The 20,678-nt window shown below is 47.9% G+C and overlaps 1 protein-coding gene and 1 long non-coding RNA gene across 4 annotated transcripts in view; one reads left to right on the top strand and one right to left on the bottom strand.

The window, feature by feature from the left end:
• Positions 1–2,222: 2,222 nt before the first annotated feature.
• Positions 2,223–7,717, bottom strand: LOC107308866. Of its 3 annotated transcripts, none has more exons than XR_004306363.1 (3): positions 6,266–7,713; positions 5,437–5,617; positions 2,223–3,457 (listed from the first exon to the last, which is right to left on the bottom strand). It is a non-coding gene; the product is annotated as an uncharacterized LOC107308866 (long non-coding RNA). The 3 variants fall into 3 exon arrangements; XR_001552955.2 differs by having other exon boundaries at positions 2,223–3,402; positions 6,266–7,709; XR_004306362.1 differs by lacking the exon at positions 2,223–3,457 and having other exon boundaries at positions 5,337–5,617; positions 6,266–7,717.
• Positions 7,718–8,244: 527 nt separating this feature from the next.
• Positions 8,245–20,678, top strand: part of ACVR2B (activin A receptor type 2B) — an 85,401-nt gene continuing 72,967 nt past the window's right edge. Inside the window, exon 1 of the mRNA XM_015853039.2 lies at positions 8,245–8,723. Within this exon, the coding sequence (XP_015708525.1) occupies positions 8,672–8,723 (52 nt within the window). The 5' untranslated portion in view covers positions 8,245–8,671. The remainder of the gene's footprint in view (positions 8,724–20,678) is intronic.

The raw sequence follows: 20,678 nt of genomic DNA, 5'->3' as shown, positions 1-20,678 counted from the left end.
GTACTGCAGTTACCGTGTGTTTAAAATAGGGACAAGAGTGTTTGCTATTTATTGTTCAAGTCTCCAAGCAAATAAAACGTGGTATTTAAGAGCTAACAAATCAAGAAGGCACAAGGCACAGATCCGACTCTCTAGAAATCTGTCCTAGAGTAGCAGCAGACTGTGAGAATGGGGCAGAACAGAGATGCATTTTTCATAGAGCTTACAAATTGCTTCTGTTCCTTTTATAGCAGATCATTGTCAGTGTGTTCTAATGAGATTTTCTTTGTGCCACTGTAACACTAAACATAACTGATATATTTTTTTTTTTGCAGCATTTCACACAGAAAAGCTCTGCTTTTGTGCAGTGTTTGCTTGTCAGAGATAGGTTGGATTTGTAATGCTGTAGAATAACCAATTTCTGTGGTTACGGCACACGTATTTGCCAGCCTGTGTCTGTACCACCAACCATAGGAGCTGCACATAGGCTAAGTATGCACAGCACTGCTCTTGCAATCTCCTTCATTGCAGGTCTTCACAAACACTCAAGCAGTGAATTCTAATGATTCCATTTGCAACTGTAAGAAACAAAACAAGGAAATCTGACAAAGCTCTCCAGGAGGCCCCTGGTACCAATGGCACACAAACCATCCTGCAAGCCCTTTGACTAAAGCTTTCTGCAGTGAAAATAGCGATGGGTTCCTGTGATAAACTATTCATAGCACTGGGAAGTTTCTCCTGATGTTGTCTGTTGAAGAATAAGCCCTTTACTCACCCTACTTGTGGAAGGTCATAGAATCATAGAATGGTTTGAGTTGGAAGGGACTCTTAAAAGCCATCTAATCCAAAACCCCTGCAATGAACAGGGACACCCACAGCTCAATCAGGTGCTCAGAGCCCCATCCAGCCTGACCTTGGGTGTGTCCAGGGACAGGGCACCCACCACCTTCTCTGGGCAACCCATGCCAGTGATTCACTACCCTCATATCCAGTTTTCCTTATATCCAATCTAAATCTCCCCTCTTAAGGACACATTGTACCACTCCTCTTTGCATTTGCCTCACATGTGTTTGGCAGCTTGCTTCGTCTCCCCTTGTTCCCCTCCTCAGACCACACACTTCTCTCCCTGTCAGCCTTTCCTCAAAACCAGATTTTCTACACCTCCAATCTTTCTCTTTGCACCTCTCTGGGCTTTTCCCAGCTGAGCCATATTTTTCCCGAGGTGTGGAAATTGTTCTTGAGCCAAGGTCCTACTATTGCCAAGCTGAATGGAGAGACTGTCCTGTGCCTCCTGCAGGGTTCCTCTCTGCACAGGCATCCCAGCACCACTGTGACATTTTGGCAGAGCTGGATTCCCACAGAACTCGTAAACATTACGGATCCTTTCTGCCTGGCAGCAGCCCGGCCAATTGCTCCTCATCTTGTATTGGAGAAATTGATTTTAACTCCCCTGCCAAGGAGTGCAACATTTTAATTACTTCTGTGGATAAAGCCCATTGTTCCCATTCTGATCAGGACTTAAGAGATAAGTAAAGCAAAGCCTATAAGAGATCCTGGAGAACCTTGAGCAGGAACCCAGGCCACCAGAACAATCCCATACTGTACTTCTGCCACATGTCCTTCACCCTCCTTGTCCTTGTCCTGTTCCACCACTGGCATAATTCTTATATCTTTCTCCTCTGTCCCTTATTATTGATTTATATTCAGATCTGGTGTTAGTAGTTGCAATCTATTTAATCTCTGACAGGAGAATAATTAAGTGTCTGTGCACTATCCCTCAGTACAGTCAGGATACAACTGGGAAACATTGGTCACTTGCTGGATTAGTGGTAACTTCCCTGCTGCCTGTTCCTGTTTCTCAACACAATTGAGTGACATTTGGTGACAAAACCAAGGAATGAGATTGGAGGCCTTTGTAAGCAAGAGAAGCTGGGGGGATATGGGGCTAGCAAAGCTGAGAAAAGAAGTGTAACATTCTTTCTGAAGAACAAAATCCCAATTTATTGTACACCAAGACACCTACAAGTAGATAAAACCTGTAGACTGACTGCAAAACAACTTCTGTTTGGTCCTTCTGAAATCCATGGGGAAAATCATAGAATCATGAAGGTCGAAAAGACCACAAAGTTCACCAAGTCCAACCCCTGACCCAACCCCACCATATCCACTGACCACATCCCTCAGTGCCACAGCTTCACAGTTCTTGAACACCTTCAAGGACAGTGACTCCGCCACCTCCCTGGGCAATTTGTTCCAACACCTCACCTCTCTTTCAGAGAAGTTCTTCCTAACATCCAACTCAAACCTCCCCTGGCACAACTTAAAGCAATTACTTCTCTTCCCATTGAGAGAGAGGCACTACTCATACCCACCATATAAGGAACCAGAGTGCAAAGCAGGTAATAGGAGGGCGAACCAATAAGACCAAGGTGGGTGCCTGTGAAACTTGTTTGGATGAGCCCATAAGGGTGCCCTGCAGCATTCCAAGGTCTGGCAGTGTAACCAGGAGGGCTGAACAGAGAGAGGACAGATGAATTGGCCTCCTTTGGCTGAGTGAGACTAAAGAGAGGTCCGATACACACTACCAAAGGGAGGAGGATGGACAGGGTGACACCTGAAGATCCCTTTCATTGCCACCTCTCCATTCGCACCTCACCATCTGGAGATGGGTCTCCTCCAGACAATTTAGCTCTCAGGAGGCAAAGACTATCATCCATGGTGTAAAAGAAAAGCCTGGACCCAAAACAAACAAAAGAAAAATGACTGCACCAGTGACACCCAGTTCATTACTCAGTACAACATAAAAGAGCAGTGTTGCATCTGCCTTGCTCTATATATACTGTGGTCTTGAATGCTTATCATCTCCTGCTAACGGCAGTAGAGTATTTGCCACAAAAACATCATTATTTACCTTCTCTGGGAGAGTATTTTTCCTGATTCAAGCCTTCAGGAGTGCAATCTAGGATGCATTTGGCCCCACTGGGCATTCTTATACTCTTACCACTGAAATTCAGGACAAAGGCCAACAATCTGGGACAAGATGCTCTGGGAAATGTTTTATTGGTCCTTCTACGTGTGCTTCAAGTGTGTCAGAAAGCACAAGGTAAGAGCTGAAAGCCAAAGCTGCAGTGTGGTCCAGCTGGCTGCAGAGAGGTTGGATGGCAGCAGGAGGGATGGGGTTGGTTGAAATATCCCTGCTGGCGTGGAGAATTTCAGTGGCACGATGATTCCATATGAACCTTCTCACTGTTCAATTGTTGATGGTTTAAAAAGGCCAAGTCCGGCTTTTTAAATAAAACTTGGAATTTGAAGGATGATGCTATTCTGCCAGCTGAACATCAAGGGAAAGAGGAAGGCGAGGGAGCTGGAGAGATGAGTGTTTGGCTCTGTGTTGCTGTAGTCACCATACACACTGTAGAGTAGCTGTATTTTCAGGTCAAATAACAACAGACAAAGACAATGTGAGCAAATCTAAGGTCTGACAGTGATAGGACAAGGGGGAATGTTCTTAAAAGAAGGCCGATTTAGTTTAGATGGTAGTAATTCTTTATTCAGAGAGTGGTGAGGTGCTGGCACAGGCAGCACCCATCTCTGGAGGTGCTCACAGCAGAGGTGGAACTGGACGGGCTTTGAGGTCCCTTCCAACACACACCATTCTATACAGAGTAAATGGTAACTGAAGTGGATGGCAGGACTAGCAACCAAATGTGTTCTGATTGAAGGAAGGATGCACTCCTGGGCTTCAGAAACTGCAAAACCCCATGGGATCTGCTGGCAGGCATTCAAAGGAGTGCAGCATTTAATGCTGCCCTGACCTGATCCAAGCATGCACTGAGCCCTGGAGATGCTTCATGCCTTGCCCTCCAGCTCAGCTGTGTCAGCATCATCACAGAATCACAGAATCATAGAAAGGATTGAATTGGAAGGGACCGATTCAGTTCCAACCCTTCCATTGGCAGACTTCTCGTACCAGACTAGGTTATCCAAAGCCCCATCCAACCTGACCTTGAGCACCTCCAGGGATGGGGCATCCACAGCTCTCTGGGTAAAGTACAGCGGAGAAAACACCTGAAAGGAACCCTGTGCATGAGGCAGCCTGCTGGCTTTTAGTCCTGTGTTAAAGATAGAAAACACAGCCCTTCACCAATTAGGCACACACCGTCATTGCAGTCAGTCATATGATGCCCATAATCCTCCTTGTCTGAGCACAGAAATCTCCATGCTGAGCATGGACATGCTCTGGTTCCTGGTTGCTGGCAGGGTTGGGGTGTGGATTAAGGCTGGGACTCTGCTTTTTTTGGGAGGCTTTGTCGTGTGGCACTGATGCTGCCTGCTGCTATTTAAAATACAACCAAAAGAAAAACCCCAAAGAAAATAGCAAAATATGGCAGTTCCCAAAACTATGGGTCTAAGGGCAATATCTCAGGAGCAGACCCCTTTGCATGCTGTACCCCCCCCCTGAACTGTCAGCACCTGATGCCTCGCTCTGTATCCCAGAGCTAAGAAAAGCCCTGAAAGCAGCAGTGTGTCTGCCCCATCCCTCACTATTTTTACTGGCCTTGCTGAAGCCAGACTGCAAAGGGCAGATTTATCAGCACGGGGGGTTGGCTTTTTTAGTGCAAAACCCACAAGCTTATTCAGACAGCAGCAGGGACGGTGCACAGCAGCGTCTGGAGGTCCTGGCTCTCATTTAGAGCTGCTGCAAATATAGAAATTCCAGTGAAGTTAATTGTAGCTCCTGACTGACAACTTAGGACGCTGTTATACAAGGGCTGCACCGAAAGTAATGCCTCCTATTTTGTGGTGTTGGCCCACGATGTCAGAGGTGAATGTTGGTAGGATGGCAAAAGAGGTTGAACCTTCCCAACCATATTCCATTACATTTTGTTTCCATGTCACAGATGGCAGCAGAGGGGCAGCTGGACAGAATGGTGTCTGATATAGGAGCGTCTGTGAAACAGAGGTGTGGAATTCAGGTCCTCCATGCAGAAAAAATGGCAGCCATTGACATTTATCAATGCTTGCTGAATGGTTATGGAGACCCAATGGTAGATGTGAGCACAGTGAAAGTTAGACTCCCTGCAATAACCCCATCATAGCAGCTGTGAAACAGTGGGTGCAGATTTGCACAAGCGTGGCATGCAGACTTGTTCATGGCTGGTCAAAATGCACGGCTAACAATGGTGCCTATGCTGAAAAAATGGTGTTTTGTAGCTGAGGATTTGCACTATCAAATAATATTATTGCGCTCTTTATGTCAGCTGTAGTTTCCATGGGAATAAATAAGAGGCATTACTTTTGGAGCAACCTATGCGTTATTAAGACCTTGCTCCATAGAATGCATTACTGGGAAGGACTTAATGATGACACGACAGGGAAAGTGAGAATTTATTTGCTCAGGGTTACTCACATAAAGTCATACACACGTACTCATGTACACATTTCTGTTTCTCTTACCCAGAATGGTGCGTGCCTCCTATCCTACCCACAGCAGTGTTTTAGGAACCAGTATAGGGAATGCAGCCAGAACACCATTTTGCTGCCTCGGGTCCCTCAGTCTGTGCTCCTCACTTGTTGCAGGCAATGTGGGTTTTGCTTCACAAGGCTGCAGAGCGATCAGAGCGGTTGCATCATTGCCCTGCAACATGCAAAATAAATCCACATCAGCGTATACAGGAGGAGGTAAAGGAAACGCTGGGTCCCTTCCCTCTGTATTTTCCATGTTTATAACACCCCTGTCAGCATACATTGCCATTCACTGCAGAAATTACATCTCACCAGCGCTACAATAGGATTTGAAGATAAATGACACGCAAGCAGCGCAGCTCTGTGCCGGCTTAAGTGATCCCAGTACCTTCATCACCAGCACCTCCCATGCAAGATATTGGGATGCACGGAGCCCACTTGTTCCAACCCGTCACACGACAAAGATTGAGTGTCATATGACTGTGAGCAGCACAAAACCATCCTGGATAGATGGCTTTCAGAGGGCTTTCAGACCGCGACGTGCGATGATGGCACCTAACCTTAACCCTAATCGCTAAACCCCTGCAGCCCCATTGCCAATATTCCGGATGGTTGGTGCAAGTTTTCAAGTGTCCACGTGCCCAGGCTGTAACATTCCCACCCGCCATACCCTTTCACGTTGCAAGAGGTGACAACATTTTAGCATTTCAGGTGGGTTAACACCCCCCTGTGAAACAATGTAAGCAAGGCGGGCTGCCGCCCAGGTGCTCAGGGGATAAAGGACAATCAGGGGGACTGCTTACAAGGGGGCAAAACTCACCTTGGGGGCTATATGAGGTGCTGGGAAAGGGGCTCCATTATGGTGCTGTGATTGAGAACAGGAGCAGTGCTGGTAGGGAGCGCTTGGGGAGCCTGATTGGAGGGCTGCATTGCTCTTGGTCAGAGCTGAAGACGAAGGATGGACGCTGATGGGTGTCAGCATGTTTATATTTTACTGTCTCACCCATTTCTCTGTTCTTCAGCTGCTTCAGAGTTTATCCTCCAATGAAACAAGTGGCCCAGTAGGAGATGTTGGCTCATGTTTTTTCTTCTCTTGAAGCTGTGACACTCCCTGAGCTTCAGCCAGGAGCCCTTCTCTCTCCATTGCCCCCATGTCCAGCCCCACTGCACTTGTGTGCAGTCACAGAATCACAGAATGACAGAACCATTAAGGACCGAAAGACCTCTAAGATCATCTGGTCCAACCACCAACCCATCCCACCATGCCCACTATGTCCCCCAGGGCCACATCTCCATGGTTCTTGAGGTCCTCCATGGTCAGTGACCCCACTGCCTCCATGAGCACACTGCGTCAATGCAAGGAGCAGGGATCAACCCCCAGCTCTGACCTCTCACAAACACATCTCCATCTCATTTCCCAGCCGCGCTTTAACTTACCCAGGTGCCACGACACACCTTGCTTTCTCCTGACTCCCCGTGGGCTTTGGTTTCAGTGCATTTTGCTCCATATTTGTATTATTTTGGATGCTTTCCTGCAGCTGTACTGGCTGCAAAGTCCCCATGACCTCCCCATGCCATGTATGTAAGGTTCTGTGGGTGCCCTCCCTTTCCGAGGCATGGCAGCATGAAGGATATCGGCCATCAGTTCCCAGCAGCTCCACATGGGATCCTGCTCACAGCACAGAGCACATTCCATGGCTGTTATACATACACAAAAACCACCTTCCCAGAGGTTACAACCTCTCTCTAAGGTGAAGTTGTTTCCCAAAGGTGAAAAAAAACCAAACACCCAAACCACCCGAATTTCTCCACGGAGCAAAGCGCTTCTAAAGTTTGCAGAGAACGATTTCCATTTCCCCAGAGCTTCGGGCACCCAAGCTGACCATCCAGTTTCTCCACCCCTCTTCCCCCTTAAGACCCCTCCGGGCTCCCTATTTTCGCACGATCCTCATTATAATTGCAATAAATCGCGGGCGGAGCTCAGCATCCGCAGCGCTGGCGATGGAGAGAAGCCCGCTAACAGCACAAGGGCCCTAACAAGGACATCGCAGGGGCTCCCCACGCACCCCCAGCCCCGCACCTCCCGGCGCAGCGCGGTTGCAGGAGCCGCGGGCGGTGCGCGGAGCTCCGCGGGGTTGACGGGCAGCGCCGCGCCCCATTCAGAACAGCGGAGCCCCCGCTCCGCTCCGCCCCCCTCCAACCCTCTTTGTATCAAACATCCGGGTTTCCCCCTCGCTGGCTCCGCTTTGGCTTCTCTCTCTCTCTCTCTTTTTTTTTTTTTAGAAGCCATTTTGGACTCGGTTCAGTTTTTTTTTTTTTTTTCCTAATAATAAAAAAAAAAAATAAAAAATCACCTTTTCTAACCCCCTTCCCCGATATATATATTTTTTTGCCCCCCCTCCCAATTTATTAATTGATTTTTAATTGAACTCCCCGCCCCAATCTCTCTCCTCCTTCGCGATGCCGCGCCCCGCGCCCCCTCCTCGGGCTCTTGCCTGGACGCGGATCCCCTCGCAAAGTTTCTCCTTCAGGGGGGAGGTTTATAGGGTGGGGGAAGGGAAAATAAAAAAGGAGGGGGGGGGGGGGGGGGGAGGAGGGAAACACAAAGAATATATAGAGGGAAATAATAATAATAAAGAGAAACGGGTGGCTGTGCGTTGCGCGTGAATTGCGCGGAAAGCCGAGCGGAGGGGGGCGTGTGCGCTCGGCCTTTACTGCTGGGGGAGCCGGAGGGGCTGGGTTGGGTTGGGAGGAGGAGGAGAAGAGAGGAGGAGGAGGAGGAGGAGGAGGAGGAGGAGGAGTGGGGGGGAGGCGGTGTGCGGTGCACGCCGCGCTCCCAGCACAAAAGCGCAGCGAAAAGAAACTCTTGGAAAGCGCGGAGCGAGCGGCGGGGCCGGGCGGAGCGGGTCGGGCTCTTCCTCTCCACTGGATACATTTTGCAACTGCGAAGGAATTAAATCCAATTTTTCAGGATTTTTTTTTTCCCCCCTCATTTATTTTTCTTTATTTTTCTTTATATGTGTATATATATTTTTATTTTTATTTTTTCTCGAGAAGAAGCACCGCGTCGTTTCCCTCCTCCTTTTCCCCCTCTGCTTCCAGCTCTTTATTTTGAATACGTTTTATATTTCCCCTTGGGAAAGAGGGGCACGCGAGGAGAGAGAGAGAGACAGAGAGAAACAAACAAACAAAAACCAAAACGCAAAACCACACCGAGTGAAGGAATATGAGCGCTTCGTGGCTGACTTTGGCCGTGCTCTGTGCAACTTTGGGCGCAGGTAAGCGCGTTCCGCCGTGTTTACCTCTACGCTCGGCTTCCCGACCTCACCATTGAATGGGCCGGTGAGGTTCTGAACAGCCTTAAAAGCGGAGCGGAACCCCCAGACCCGTCGGGTTGAACCCCTTCCCTCCTCCCCCCCTCCCAAAGCTTTGATATGGTTGTTTTCTTAGCCCCCTTCCCCCTCTCACCTCCCCCCTTTTTCCCCGAGCTCTGTGCTGGCAGGACGGAGCCTTGCCGTGCTGCCGCCGCTTTTTTTTTTTGTTCCCTTCGCTGCCGGTGGGAATTAGCGGCGATGTAAACACGGCGAGAGATCGAGGAAACTTTGAGGCGATGGGCATTGACTCGTGGGGGAGGGCTGGAAAGGGTGGGAGAGTGGGGTACACACACACAGAAGTTGGGGAGCCGGGGGTGGCTCCGCTCAGGTATTGGGGCCGCGCGTGTGTGTGTGTGCGCCCCGTTCCTACCGGGGAGCTTAACCCTGGGGGAAGACCCCCTCCCCTCTAAAAGAAACCACATGGGGACCCCCCACCCTTCCCCTCAGCCCTACAGGGCTTTGCTTGTTTGCACCAACCGAGCCCCATGGGGCTGCTCGGCGCTGCTGGGAGAAAGTTGGGCAAAAGGGGGTGTGTGTGTTGGTGGTGGTGGGGAGCATCCATGCAAGAGGGGTTTCTGTTGCATTGAGGGGGCGGGGGGGGAGGGGGGGACTAAAAGCGTTAGTTGTGTTTTCATTCATTTTAATTCATTGGATTAATTCTGCCTTAATCGAACCGCTTTGCCCCCAGATTCAGCCGGGGGGGGGGGGGGGGGGGGGCAAGGGGTGAAGTTCCGAAGCGGCCGTGGGGGCGGGGGGGGGTGCAACGCAGCTGGGAGAGAGGAGAGCATCCCGTAGCCCTCTGGGGGAAGGGGCAGAACCCTGTAAGCCCCCCCGCCCACACATCCTAATAACAACTGCAAGCACGGCCACGCTTGAAGCCCCTTTACCCCCTCTCCTCCCCCCGTTTCCCCCTCCTCTTATTTTATTTATTGTTTATGACTGCTGTATATTCTTCATGGGCAACGGCTATTTGTTGTGCCCCCCCCCCCCCCTTCCGGCCACCCCACCTTGATCCCTGTACAGACCCCCCTCATTAACCTGGGTGCTGGGCAGTAACTTGTTACGTTCCCTGCAGCCCCAGGGGGGTCACATAAGCAGGGATGGGGGAGGCATATATATATAAAATATGTAATGGTGGGCGGGGGGACACACATATAAGGGGGATACGTATATTGGGGGGGGGGGTGGGGTGAGGGGAGCACCTTTGAGGCTGAGCGGGTGCAGCGTGTGGGTGGGAGGCAGCGATGCTGCGGCCGTGCCCATCGCGGAGCGGGGAGTTCCCCTCCATCCTATAGCAAAGAAGGATTTGGGGGCAGGGAGGGAAAGGGGGGGTGGGGGTTCCTCGTGCCCCTCACCCACCCCACGCCCCCCGGTTCGGCTCTCACCCGCGGGGGGAGCGGTGCCGGCCCCGGGGCGCTCCCGCTGCCGCTTCCTTTGTTCCGAGTGCCCATTAAATATGCGCTGCCACCGCCTGACTGTGGCACGGCGAGCGGTGCCACGCCGCTTAATTGTCATTATCAGCGTCGTTATGGCTTTATTTCTTAAGGCGCGCCGAAACCTGGAAGGAGGGTGGGAAAGGCGAAAGGAGGGGGTTAAAAAATGAAAGATCACGTTAATTTATTAGCGGGTAGCGAAGGCAGCTCGGGGTTTTATCGCATCGCTGGGACACTTGTGTGCAGCTTTGTTTCCATGTGCATGGAATGGGGGTGAGGGTATTTACGTAGCAGGTACCGGGAAGGCGCTCTCCCGGCTGCAGGATTCTATTACGTGCAGCAAAGAGGTGGATGGACGATGTGTTTTCTTTCTGTAGGTCTCGGAATCCTTTCATCTGGTGTGGTTCGATACAAGGGATGGCTTCCGGGTTGGCTGGTTTGTTGTTGTTTGGGGTGGGTTGGGTTGGTTGGTTGGGTTGGGGTTGGTTTTTTCAGCACGTTCCTATGGCTGTGAGGAGATCGGAGTTGGAGGAGAAAAGTGGTTGATGGCAAAAAATAATAACTAACCCCTAAAGGTTCCTAAATAGATCAGGTTATAAAAAGGATAATGTGATGGAGCATACCTACACTGACCAGCCCCCAAAAATATGATAAAGAAAGCCCCGAAAACGATCGCAATTCAGTTTGTTTGGAAGGATCCCCTCGGATCACTCAATCAGAGCTGGAGCAATTCCCTAAACCCCTCCCTCTCTTTTAAAGCCCTTTCTGCATTTCTTGTGCTATCGACCAGCATTTATTGACACGATCCTCGTTGTCCGGTTTTCCCTTTCCTAAATTAAGAAGAAAGGCACCGAGTCGCTGTGCCCCAGGTTGGAGCATGTTGTTGGGTTGCACAGCCAGGCTTTGTGTGTGTGTGTGTATGTGTGTGTATATAGGGCTGTGCAAAAGTGGTGGGCTTTTCGAAATCCACTTTGACCTCCATTGTTGGTGCTCCCTTGGCTGCCCATGACAAAGCCAGCGCAGCCCGCTCTTCTTTGATCTAAATAAAGAAATAAGTCAAAAAACCCACAAAAACATAAAGGAAAGAAATCTGTTACGCTTAATTTTTTTTTTTTTTTTTTTTTTTTGGAATACTGAGGATTCATTGAGGAAAACATTATGTTCATTTTTAGCCCTTTGTTTGCAAATTTTCTGCAGCCCAAATGTTCCCAAATCGTGTTTGAATCTCGGAGCTGTAGAAAATACAGAAGGTGTAAAAGGATTTGTCTTGCAGAATGCATTGCTAAGGCGCTTTTCCGAGCCATTACATTACTTTTATTTTGGTGCAAGTTTAAGTAATGCCGTGCAGCAATGAACTGTGCTGCAAATGGATCTGCCCTGCTCTTTCACTGTCTTGTACTTATCCTCTTGTGCTTGAGAAAGGGAATAAAACTGGCTTCATTAGCTTGCTAATTAAACACAATGAAGTGCGTGGCCCAAGGTTAATGGCGATGGCCTTTAAAAACACAAAACTCTTGAACAGGTGTTGGGATCTATATATTTTTTTTTAATCTGTCATCAAATCCAGATAATTATACCACAGAGATAACCATTGTCACAGCTCCGTGGAGAAGAAAATGCTGCGGTAAAGATGCGAGTAGGCATTATTTTCAGGGGTGTTATTCATACAGCGCAATCCCCCCTCCTCCTCCCCCTCCTTCCCCATTTCAGAGCATCTTCTGCGCTCTGCCCTCAGTGCTGATCACAGATTCCAGATCCATGGACCAGAAGGAGATGAAGTATTTACACACTGAAATTTCTGCCATTTCTCGTGGCTCTGAGCAGCCCATCCTTGGCCAATTAAAGCAGTGAGCTCCTGCTCCCTGTGTTAAAGCTGTCACCAACCTCCTGTCCAGTCTGCTCTCCATCAGCTCAAACACGCTTGTCAGGTTTTTTTGTGCTTGGCGTGACGCAACAGTTGTAGACCTCCCCTGCTGCCTCTGAATAGATGCTGGAGAAGAAAGAAAGAAACTGACCAGCCTGATTTGTGGGGTTTTGTTTGTTTGTTTTTTAATACTTTTTTTTCCTTCTTTTTATTTATTTGTCCTTTCTCCCCCTACTATCTTCCACTCCCCGGCACTCCCCATGCCAGCAGGGACCAGTGCAGTGCCATGGAGCAGGTTGTCCAAGGAGGCTGTGGATGCCCCATTCCTGGAGGCATTCAAGGCCAGGCTGGATGTGGCACTGGGCAGCCTGGGCTGCTGGTTGGTGACCCTGCACATAGCAGGGGGTTGAATCCAGATGAGCATTGAAGTCCTTTTCAACCTGGGCCATTCTATGGTTCTGTGATTCGTTCTGTGGATGGATGGGTGGCAGCTGGTGACAGTGCTGGGGCTTGCCGGGGCTGGGTTCCCCACAGAAGTGTTGTGGGTGAGAAGGAACCAGTATCCTTGTTTTAACTGATTGAGACCTAAGGGGACAGCAGGGAGGTTTGATGCTGGGCACCCAGTGAGAAGGTGGATGCAGCACTAAGATATGTGGGGCAGCAGGCTGAATGGGAACTGTTGATTTGTGGCCTGAATGATTGAGCACCTGGGAAAGGACTGGGTCAGCCCTGAGAGCACAGGTGAAGGCAATTCACCTGTGTCACTGGAAAGGGTGGAGCCTTGGCTGCACCTCTCTTAGACCTCTTTTCAGGGCTGACTGCTACTGAGGAAGGATCTCTTCCTGGAGATCCCTCCCTGGTGAAACTTTTCCCTGCAAACCTGTGACCTTCTGATATAGATGAGCAATCTTCTTCCCTTCTTTTATATCACTTTTCTATCGTGCTGATCCTTCCCTCATTATATACCTCCAGTGAAACACCATTTCCCATCATCTCTTTCTGTCCAATTGCTGCATGGGTGTAGTGGTGAAGAGTTGGTGGTTGGGCTGGATGATTTTAGCAGTATTTTCCAGCCTTTATGATTCCAGGAAGGTGGCCTTGTGTGCTCTGTGCACGTGGTGTTGCTCATAGGAAGCCTGGACATCAGGAAAGTGAGATCTACAAATAAATAAATAAATAAATGGAAGAAGTCAAAGTTGCTGTGCTTCTAGGTGCTGGAGTGACAAGTGTTTTGACTGTCACATTTCAGGGCTGAGTTGTAGAAGTATGTGTAAAACATCCTGCTAATAGCAGTACACACCTGGAGACACACTAGAGTAGAATCATGATTAGGTGGCACTCCATCAGCACTGCATCTCTCAGGCCTGCCAGAATCCAACACCTCAAAACCCAACGTGCTTTAGGAGCATTATTTTTATCTCAGCATAATAACTGCGCAGTAAAAGTTGCAGAAGTTGATAAACTGAGGGGTCTGGAGCAGAAGTTTGATGAGGGAGATGGGGTTGTTCAGTCTGGAGAAAAGGAGGCTCAGGGGATATCTTGGTGCTCTCTACAACACTTTGAAGGGAGGTTGTGGTGGGATGAGGTCAGCCTCTGCTGCTGCGTAGCAGTGATAGGATGCGAGGTGATGGCCTAAAGTTGTGTCAGGGGAGGTTCAGGTTGGACATTAGGAGAAATATATTTTCAGAAAGGGTGGTGACGCACTGGCAGGGGCTGCCCAGGGAGGTGGTAGAGTCACTGTCTCTTAGAGGCATTCAAGAAGCATGGAGATGTGGCACTGAGGGATGTGGCTTAATGGATGGTATTGGTGGTGGGTGGGCAGTTGGACTAGGTGATCTTAGAGGTTGTTTCCAACCATAATGATTGTATGAATTTATGAGGCAGGGCAGTTTGCTGGAAATACTTCTACAGGGAGCAGCACCCTGCTGGGAGGGAACCCATCCCCATGGGCTGGAGTAATGCGCTGTGATTTGGGAGGGATGGAAGCCGGGAGGTGACAACCCATTGAGTTTAGGTGTAACCAAGACTCAAATGAAGGCCTTTTTGGGGCTTTGACTTCAGTGTCTGAAGTGTGTTTTACATGTAAAAGCTTTACAGCTTCAGATCTGCTTTGGGTGGACTTTCCTTTGCTTTTGGGGTGAGGAATGATGTCAGGAGGAAGACAGCGCACTATAAAGGCTCCTGCAGCACCCGCTGTCCCAAAGTATATTGGGAAGTGGGAACCACAGTACAAAATCTCTGCTTTAAAGAGGTGGTGTTTTTCCCTTTTATCCCTCCTTGGCCTTTGATTTTAAAGCTAGCAGGGGGGTGTGATTTCCTTGCCTGGCCAATGGTGCTGCCTGGACTTGAATTATTCAGTGCAGCACTTGGCATTCTGCGCCCTACTCCCACTTAAGCTCTTTTTCGCTTGTTCCTTCATGTGGAGATTTTCACATCAGTGCAATTGGATGTGTTTAAGAGAGGTGCTGGTGGCCGCAGCCTGCACCAATGCATGCTCTTCCTTCCCCTTGCCTTTCCCCTCCATTAACCACTGAGGATCAGCTGATGTCTAGTATCTTCGTTATTCCTTCACTCTGAAATACTTCTGGTTCTCATTAGTCATTTGTTCCTTTAAGGTATATTAAACAAAAAATCACTTTCTTCCCGGCTTTCCTAAATCTTCCTTGTAAGTCTTTTTGGAGCCGCTGAAGTCAAAGGGGCAGAGAAGTAAATTAAAGATGAAGCACTGCCCACATTCTGCAGACTCAGCACGTTTTATGCTTAGATTTGAATATGTGTTGGTTTTTTTGGTTTTTTTTTGTTTTTTTTTTTAACCAATTTCATGTTCTTCTCTCTCTTGTCATCATCCTCCTTCAGTACAGCACAGTTTCAATTCAAACTAAAAGTTAAGAGCACCAATTGTCAGTGTACGCTGTAAAATAATAATATACTTCCTTCCAGCACACAAGTGCCTCTTATTTTGCCAGTATTTGAGTCTTGCTGCTCTGATTATGTTACTGTGTATGGCATCCATCCATCGTGGTACTTAAGGAAAAATACATGTTCCTGATGTCTAGGTGCTCTGGAGAAATACAGCTCCTCTTTCAGGAAGTGATGCTCATGTGGAGAGTGGGTCCTTGCTCCCAAAACACTGAGTTGGGGGGGAGGCAGAAGCACAGGGAGAGGTTGCTGGGCAGTCTGATCTGACAGGGCAACTGTGCTCATGGCAGAGGGTTGGAGCTGGGTGATCTTCAAGGTCCCTTCCAACCCAGCCATGCTATGATTCCATGAAAGGGTGAGCTGTCTGCTCTCATGAATAATTCCCAGCCTGGTGATGTTTCAGGCAGGTCAGATTTCTGCTGGGAGGCGAAGAGTCTTTGAGTGGGGGGTTTCTTGGATGGGGCTGCAGTGGCTTGACCCAAAGCCTTGATTTTGGCTCACTGATGGGGTTAAGGGAGCAGATAGAGTCATAGGATCATAGGATGGTTTGGGTTGGAAGGAACTTCAAAGCCCATCCAGTTCCAACCCCCTGCTATGGGCAGAGCTGCCCCTCCCCACCAGGTCAGGCTGCCCAGGGCCCCATCCAACCTGGCCTTAAGCACCTGCAGGAATGGGGCAGAGGGAATTAAACTGTTGGTGCAGGAGCTGCTAGAAATTAAACCTGTGGATGTGTGTGTCGTGTTGCTGTATCTCAGTTTATGACACATCCAGAGTGTACCAAATAGTCGTGCATTTGTTGTTTAGATACCCCACGAGACAGGGACCTTGTACCACCACATTCATATATGTGGTCCTCTTTATTTAAAAATAACAAAGTGACTTCATGAAGAGATGCAGTACTTTGCAGTCTGAGCTATGTTAATCTCCCGTCTAAATGGATGCTTGATCAAATCAAGGCTTATATTTTGAACTCTGCTCCTCACGTCTGATTCCTTCCCTTGTGTTATAATGGAAGAAGAAGGGGCTCACAGCAACACAGGCAGTGAATGAATCCTTCTCCCGTAAAGCTGCAAGCAGAACGTATTGCTGTTGTCTTGTAGAGAAAGTAAGAAAATTGGGAGAGAAGAGTGTGTCCGTGGCACTTGTCAGAGCAATCCGACATCCCAGGGCTGTGCTGAATTATCTACCACCACAGCAGCAAAATCTCTCATTGTAACAAATGCACATAGCTGCCACTGCACAGTAGCATCCAAGGACTTGTAACTGTCTTGACTTTTCTTCTTTTAAATTTAAAGCTTTTCTCATCATATAACCTGCTTTTGAGCTTTTCTATGCGGAGCCTGCAGTGCTAATGCAATGCTTACTCCTAATTTATTGCTCCAAGGTGTGAGATTATAAGCCTCTTGAGTGGATGAGAGGGATAAAGTTAGCTCCAGTTGTTCCTGATTTATCAAATGGTCAATCTGGGCCGCTCACCCTTCCTCCCTCTAGCATTATCTATTTAAAATGTGTTGTATAATGTGCGAAACTTTTCAGTTTGGCTTTTAGGAATAGCATGCGTGCACCTCATTTACCTCTGCAGATGAGTTTAAATTCCTGGGAAGGTGAACATAGGTCAGAAGATAGGAGACGTTCAGTTGAGCTCCATCTCCTTTTTAAAAAGTGGTGCATAAAATGAGGACATTTCAGGCTTTTTGAGCCCTGTTTGTGCTCTGCTGGTGTTTTGCAATTTGCGGGTCACTCCTATGGGCTCGTGCTCTCTGCAGTTCTGCTGAGCCCGGCAAACTGTGCTGCTCTCCAGTGGCTCTATTTGCCATTGATACTTTCTCTCTCTCTTTTTTTTTTTTAAAAACCCAGTGCATCCAAGCTTTACAAAATTGATATTGAGGCAGAAAACTGAGCATCCCTTCAGTGAAGTTGTGAGGAGACTGGTACCAGTGTTGGGAGAGCTGATAAGGTGAGCTCGAGGCAGTGACAACAGGCATCAACGCGGAGATGGAGGCTCTAAGGAATGCCCTGGTGTGGAATTTCTATGTGCAGCTTAGCGAAGAGGAGGAGAGCAGATGGTGCAACTGATAGCTGGGGAGGGAGCTCTGTGGGGTGTGGTGGTACTGGGGCATCTCTGTCTGGACTGCCACATGTGCCTTTGGGTGAAGATGGATTGGGGGTTGCTGGGTGAACATAAGCCAGCAGTGTGCCCAGGTGGCCAAGAAGGCCAACAGCATCCTGGCTTGTATCGGAGAGAATGCAACCAGGAGGAGCAGGAGGTGATTGTTGCTCTGTACCAGCAACGGTGAGGCTGCATATCAAGTGTGATGTTCTGTGTTGGGCCTCTTGCTAAAAGGAGATGTTGAGGCCCTGCTCCGTGTCCAGAGAAGGGCAATGGAGCTGTGAAGGGTCTGGAGCACAAGTGTGATGGGAGCAGCTGGGGGAGCTGGGGTTGTTCAGTCTGGAAAAGAAGAGGCTCGGGGGAAACCTCATTGCTCTTTCCTGAGAGGAGATTGTGGCAAGGTGGGAGTTGCTTTCTTCTCTCTGGTAACAGTGATAGAATGAGAGGTGATGGCCTTAATTTGTGATCGGGGAAGTTTGGGTTGGATATTAGGAAAAATACATTCTCATAAAGAGTGCTGATGCACTGGCAAATGCTGCTCAGGGAGGTGATGGAGTTATTGTCTCTGGAGATGTTCAGGGACCATGCAGATGTGGGACTGAGGGACATGGTTAGTGGGCATGGTGGGTTGGGTTGATGGTTGGACTTCGTGATCTTAGATTGTGATCCTATGATAGGAAAAGCAATGTATTAAGACACAGGTCTGATGGACGGACTTGCTGTTGCCGTGTAGCTCAGTTCCCCTCCGGGCCAAAACAGGTGGCACAAAGATCCATTTGCCTTCGTGGGGAGGTAATAGATGTCAAAAAAGTATTAGAACAGAAATAAATGCTTTTACCAATGTTTCTGTTGGCTGCCTGGCACAGTGCCTGCTAGCATCAGCAGGGAGTTTATCCCCATGTGTCCCTTCCCCTGGGGCCTTTTAACATTTGTATTGTACCTGAAATAGCTGGGGAATTCCTTTATAGATAATTTTAATGGCTGTAGATAATTTTCCATAGGTAGCTTCTGCTGTTGTCTAATGAGATGGAGGTAGGTCGTGCTGCTGAAAGCATACATGAAAAACCTTTTTTGACTGGCAGTAGAGCTGCCTTTCCCACGCAATCCTGTATGGATTGATTATTTATTCTGTAAATAACAGCCACAAGAAGGCCTTCAAAGGTAACCGTAAACCCTGGAGCTGAGACCACTCCTACCCTGGTGGGTAAGCTGGATGCCAATACATCTTTCCATCTGGCTGTAGTCTACATCTTACCACGTGTAGGCTCCTCCAACGTGAATGCTGATGAAAGAAGAAACCTGTAGGAGAACCAGGCTGGTTATTGCCCGGCCCTTTTTGTGCACGGAAATGATTTCGAAAGAGCCAACGTGCAAAACTTTGAAGAGCAGTGAGATGAGATAAAGCCAGCTAAAAATAGGCCTGGATCTGAAAGGCAGTTGAAAACTGGGAGGGAGGCGAGAGTCGTTTTACAGGCATTGTTGGTCGAGTTTCAGGGTCCTGAGAAGGGAAGATGAATGTCTTTCTGTTATAGTAACAGCTGTTCGCTGTCCATCGGGATCCAGTGTTTGCCCATCCAGCTCATAATAATTAAACAAAAGAGTTATTTCATAGCAGCCGCGGTGGAGGATTATGGTGGAATTTTATCTTTCTCCATTTAGACTTCTCTCCGTCTATTAAAGAAAAATACAAAGTTAACCTCTCACCTGGACTGGCTCTGGCTAATTACTACTGGGAGGAAGCCAGCACTTAACTGGGCAGCCAGAGTTATCTTTAAAGAAAAAAAAGTCTCCAAGTGTCGCTAATGCACTTGTCCTTAAAGAACACTTGAGCTTTTTTTGTGTTCTGAGATCTCAAGCCCCTGTGTAACTCTACTGGGCCCTTAGTGCCTTCCTAGTCTAGCCATTTTGGTATCTCACGCTGATTGCTTTTGTTCTTTCCCCTTTATTTTTGAGGGGTTTTTAATGTTATTCCCCCATTGCTGTCCATTCTGAGAGCTAGCAGCTAGTGTGAATAAGTGACCAGCCCCCCAAGAAGTCCCATAGGTGAAGTGTAGTGGACTGCTTCCCACATCTCCTACAACAGAGCAGTACCATTAAGGTTAGAAAAGACCTCTAAGATAATCTAGTCCAACCATCCATCCACTAGTATTGCCCACTCAATGGGTACAACCCTCCGCACAGCGGCCTCGTGAGACCTGCATTCTCTGCCTCTTACCCTTAGTCTGAAGGAGAAGAGGCCCAGTAGGACTGCAAGGTTTAAAGCTGAACGGCGCTATGTTTATATTAATAATTTCCACTGGTGAAATATGGATCTGAGATTTTCCTCATTCATTTAAACCTCATAGTTAATAGGCAAGAGTGGAAATGTACCATGTACGTGATTATCGCAGCGACCTGGTTTCACATGTATTTCTGATCTGACTTCTGTTAAAGGATAAAAAAAAAAAAAAAAAGGGAAGGAAAGGGGAAAAAAAAAAATAATTATATATAAAATTGATTTTGGGAGCCCTGGGAAGGAGAAGGAAACCATTTATTTCAACCCCCAAATTCCTTTGAGCTGTAGAAACATTGTCAAAGTAATTGTAGCCTTTTCAATTTTTCTGTGTGGATTTCTTTCTGTGTAGTCTAAGAAAAACTGTGCTCTGTTGATGGATGTCACTGGTTTTTTTCCTCTTGACAAATATCTCCCAAGGTATTGTTTGAGTGATGTAAAATTGGTTCATGTGTAAAACTTGAGCTTTTCATGAATACTTTATTGTGGATACGCGTATGCCAGTTTCTTCTGGATTAAGGTGTTATAGCTTTAGTGGTTTGCTGCGGGATATCATCTTAATCATTTTTTTTTGCTGTAATTGAATCATCTTAATTAAAACTGCATTGAGTTGTGGAAAGTAATTTGGGTCTGGAGAGCAGTGGGTTTTGTATTTGTAGGTTGTTTTTTTTTTTTTCCCCCTTGTTAGGAAATGGTCTTGGCAAGATTCTGCTAAAAATTAGCACAGTGTACAAAAACTCATGTTGCCAAGTTAGTACAGTATTTCTCTGGCTAATTGTGGCCTTGAAGGGTATAATATAAAAGGTCATCTTTGTTAGTGAACTGCAGGCTTCTCCTGCGAGACAGAAATCCATGTCCTTATCAGGGATGAAATCTTGGCTCCTTGGTTACACAATTGAGCTCCGCTGTAATTTGGACATCATTAGGCTTTTTATTAAAGCAGCGGAACACTCTAATCAATCTTGGTGCTTAGCTTTCTTAAATGTATGACTGTATGTGAATTTCTGTCAGAGCTTTCCTTTCTTCACATCTGTGGATCCTGCAGAGGAGAAGGGTCTGAAGATGGGATTGGTTGCTGGTGTCTCCCATTTGTGAGGCTCTTTGTGGGGAACGCTCCCATTCATGGCCATGGTTTTTTAGAGCTGGGGCATTCATAGAATCATAGAATGCCTTGGGTTGGAAGGAATCTCAAGGATCACAAAGCTCCCACCCCCCTGCTGCATGCAGGGCCGCTAACCTCCCCATTTAATACCAGCCCAGG

The sequence above is a fragment of the Coturnix japonica genome, chromosome 2 (genome assembly GCF_001577835.2).
Source record: "Coturnix japonica isolate 7356 chromosome 2, Coturnix japonica 2.1, whole genome shotgun sequence".
Classification (NCBI taxonomy): Eukaryota; Metazoa; Chordata; class Aves; order Galliformes; family Phasianidae; genus Coturnix; species Coturnix japonica.
The sequence above is the reverse complement of the archived record's forward strand: the minus strand, read 5'-3'. Positions and strand labels throughout refer to the sequence as shown.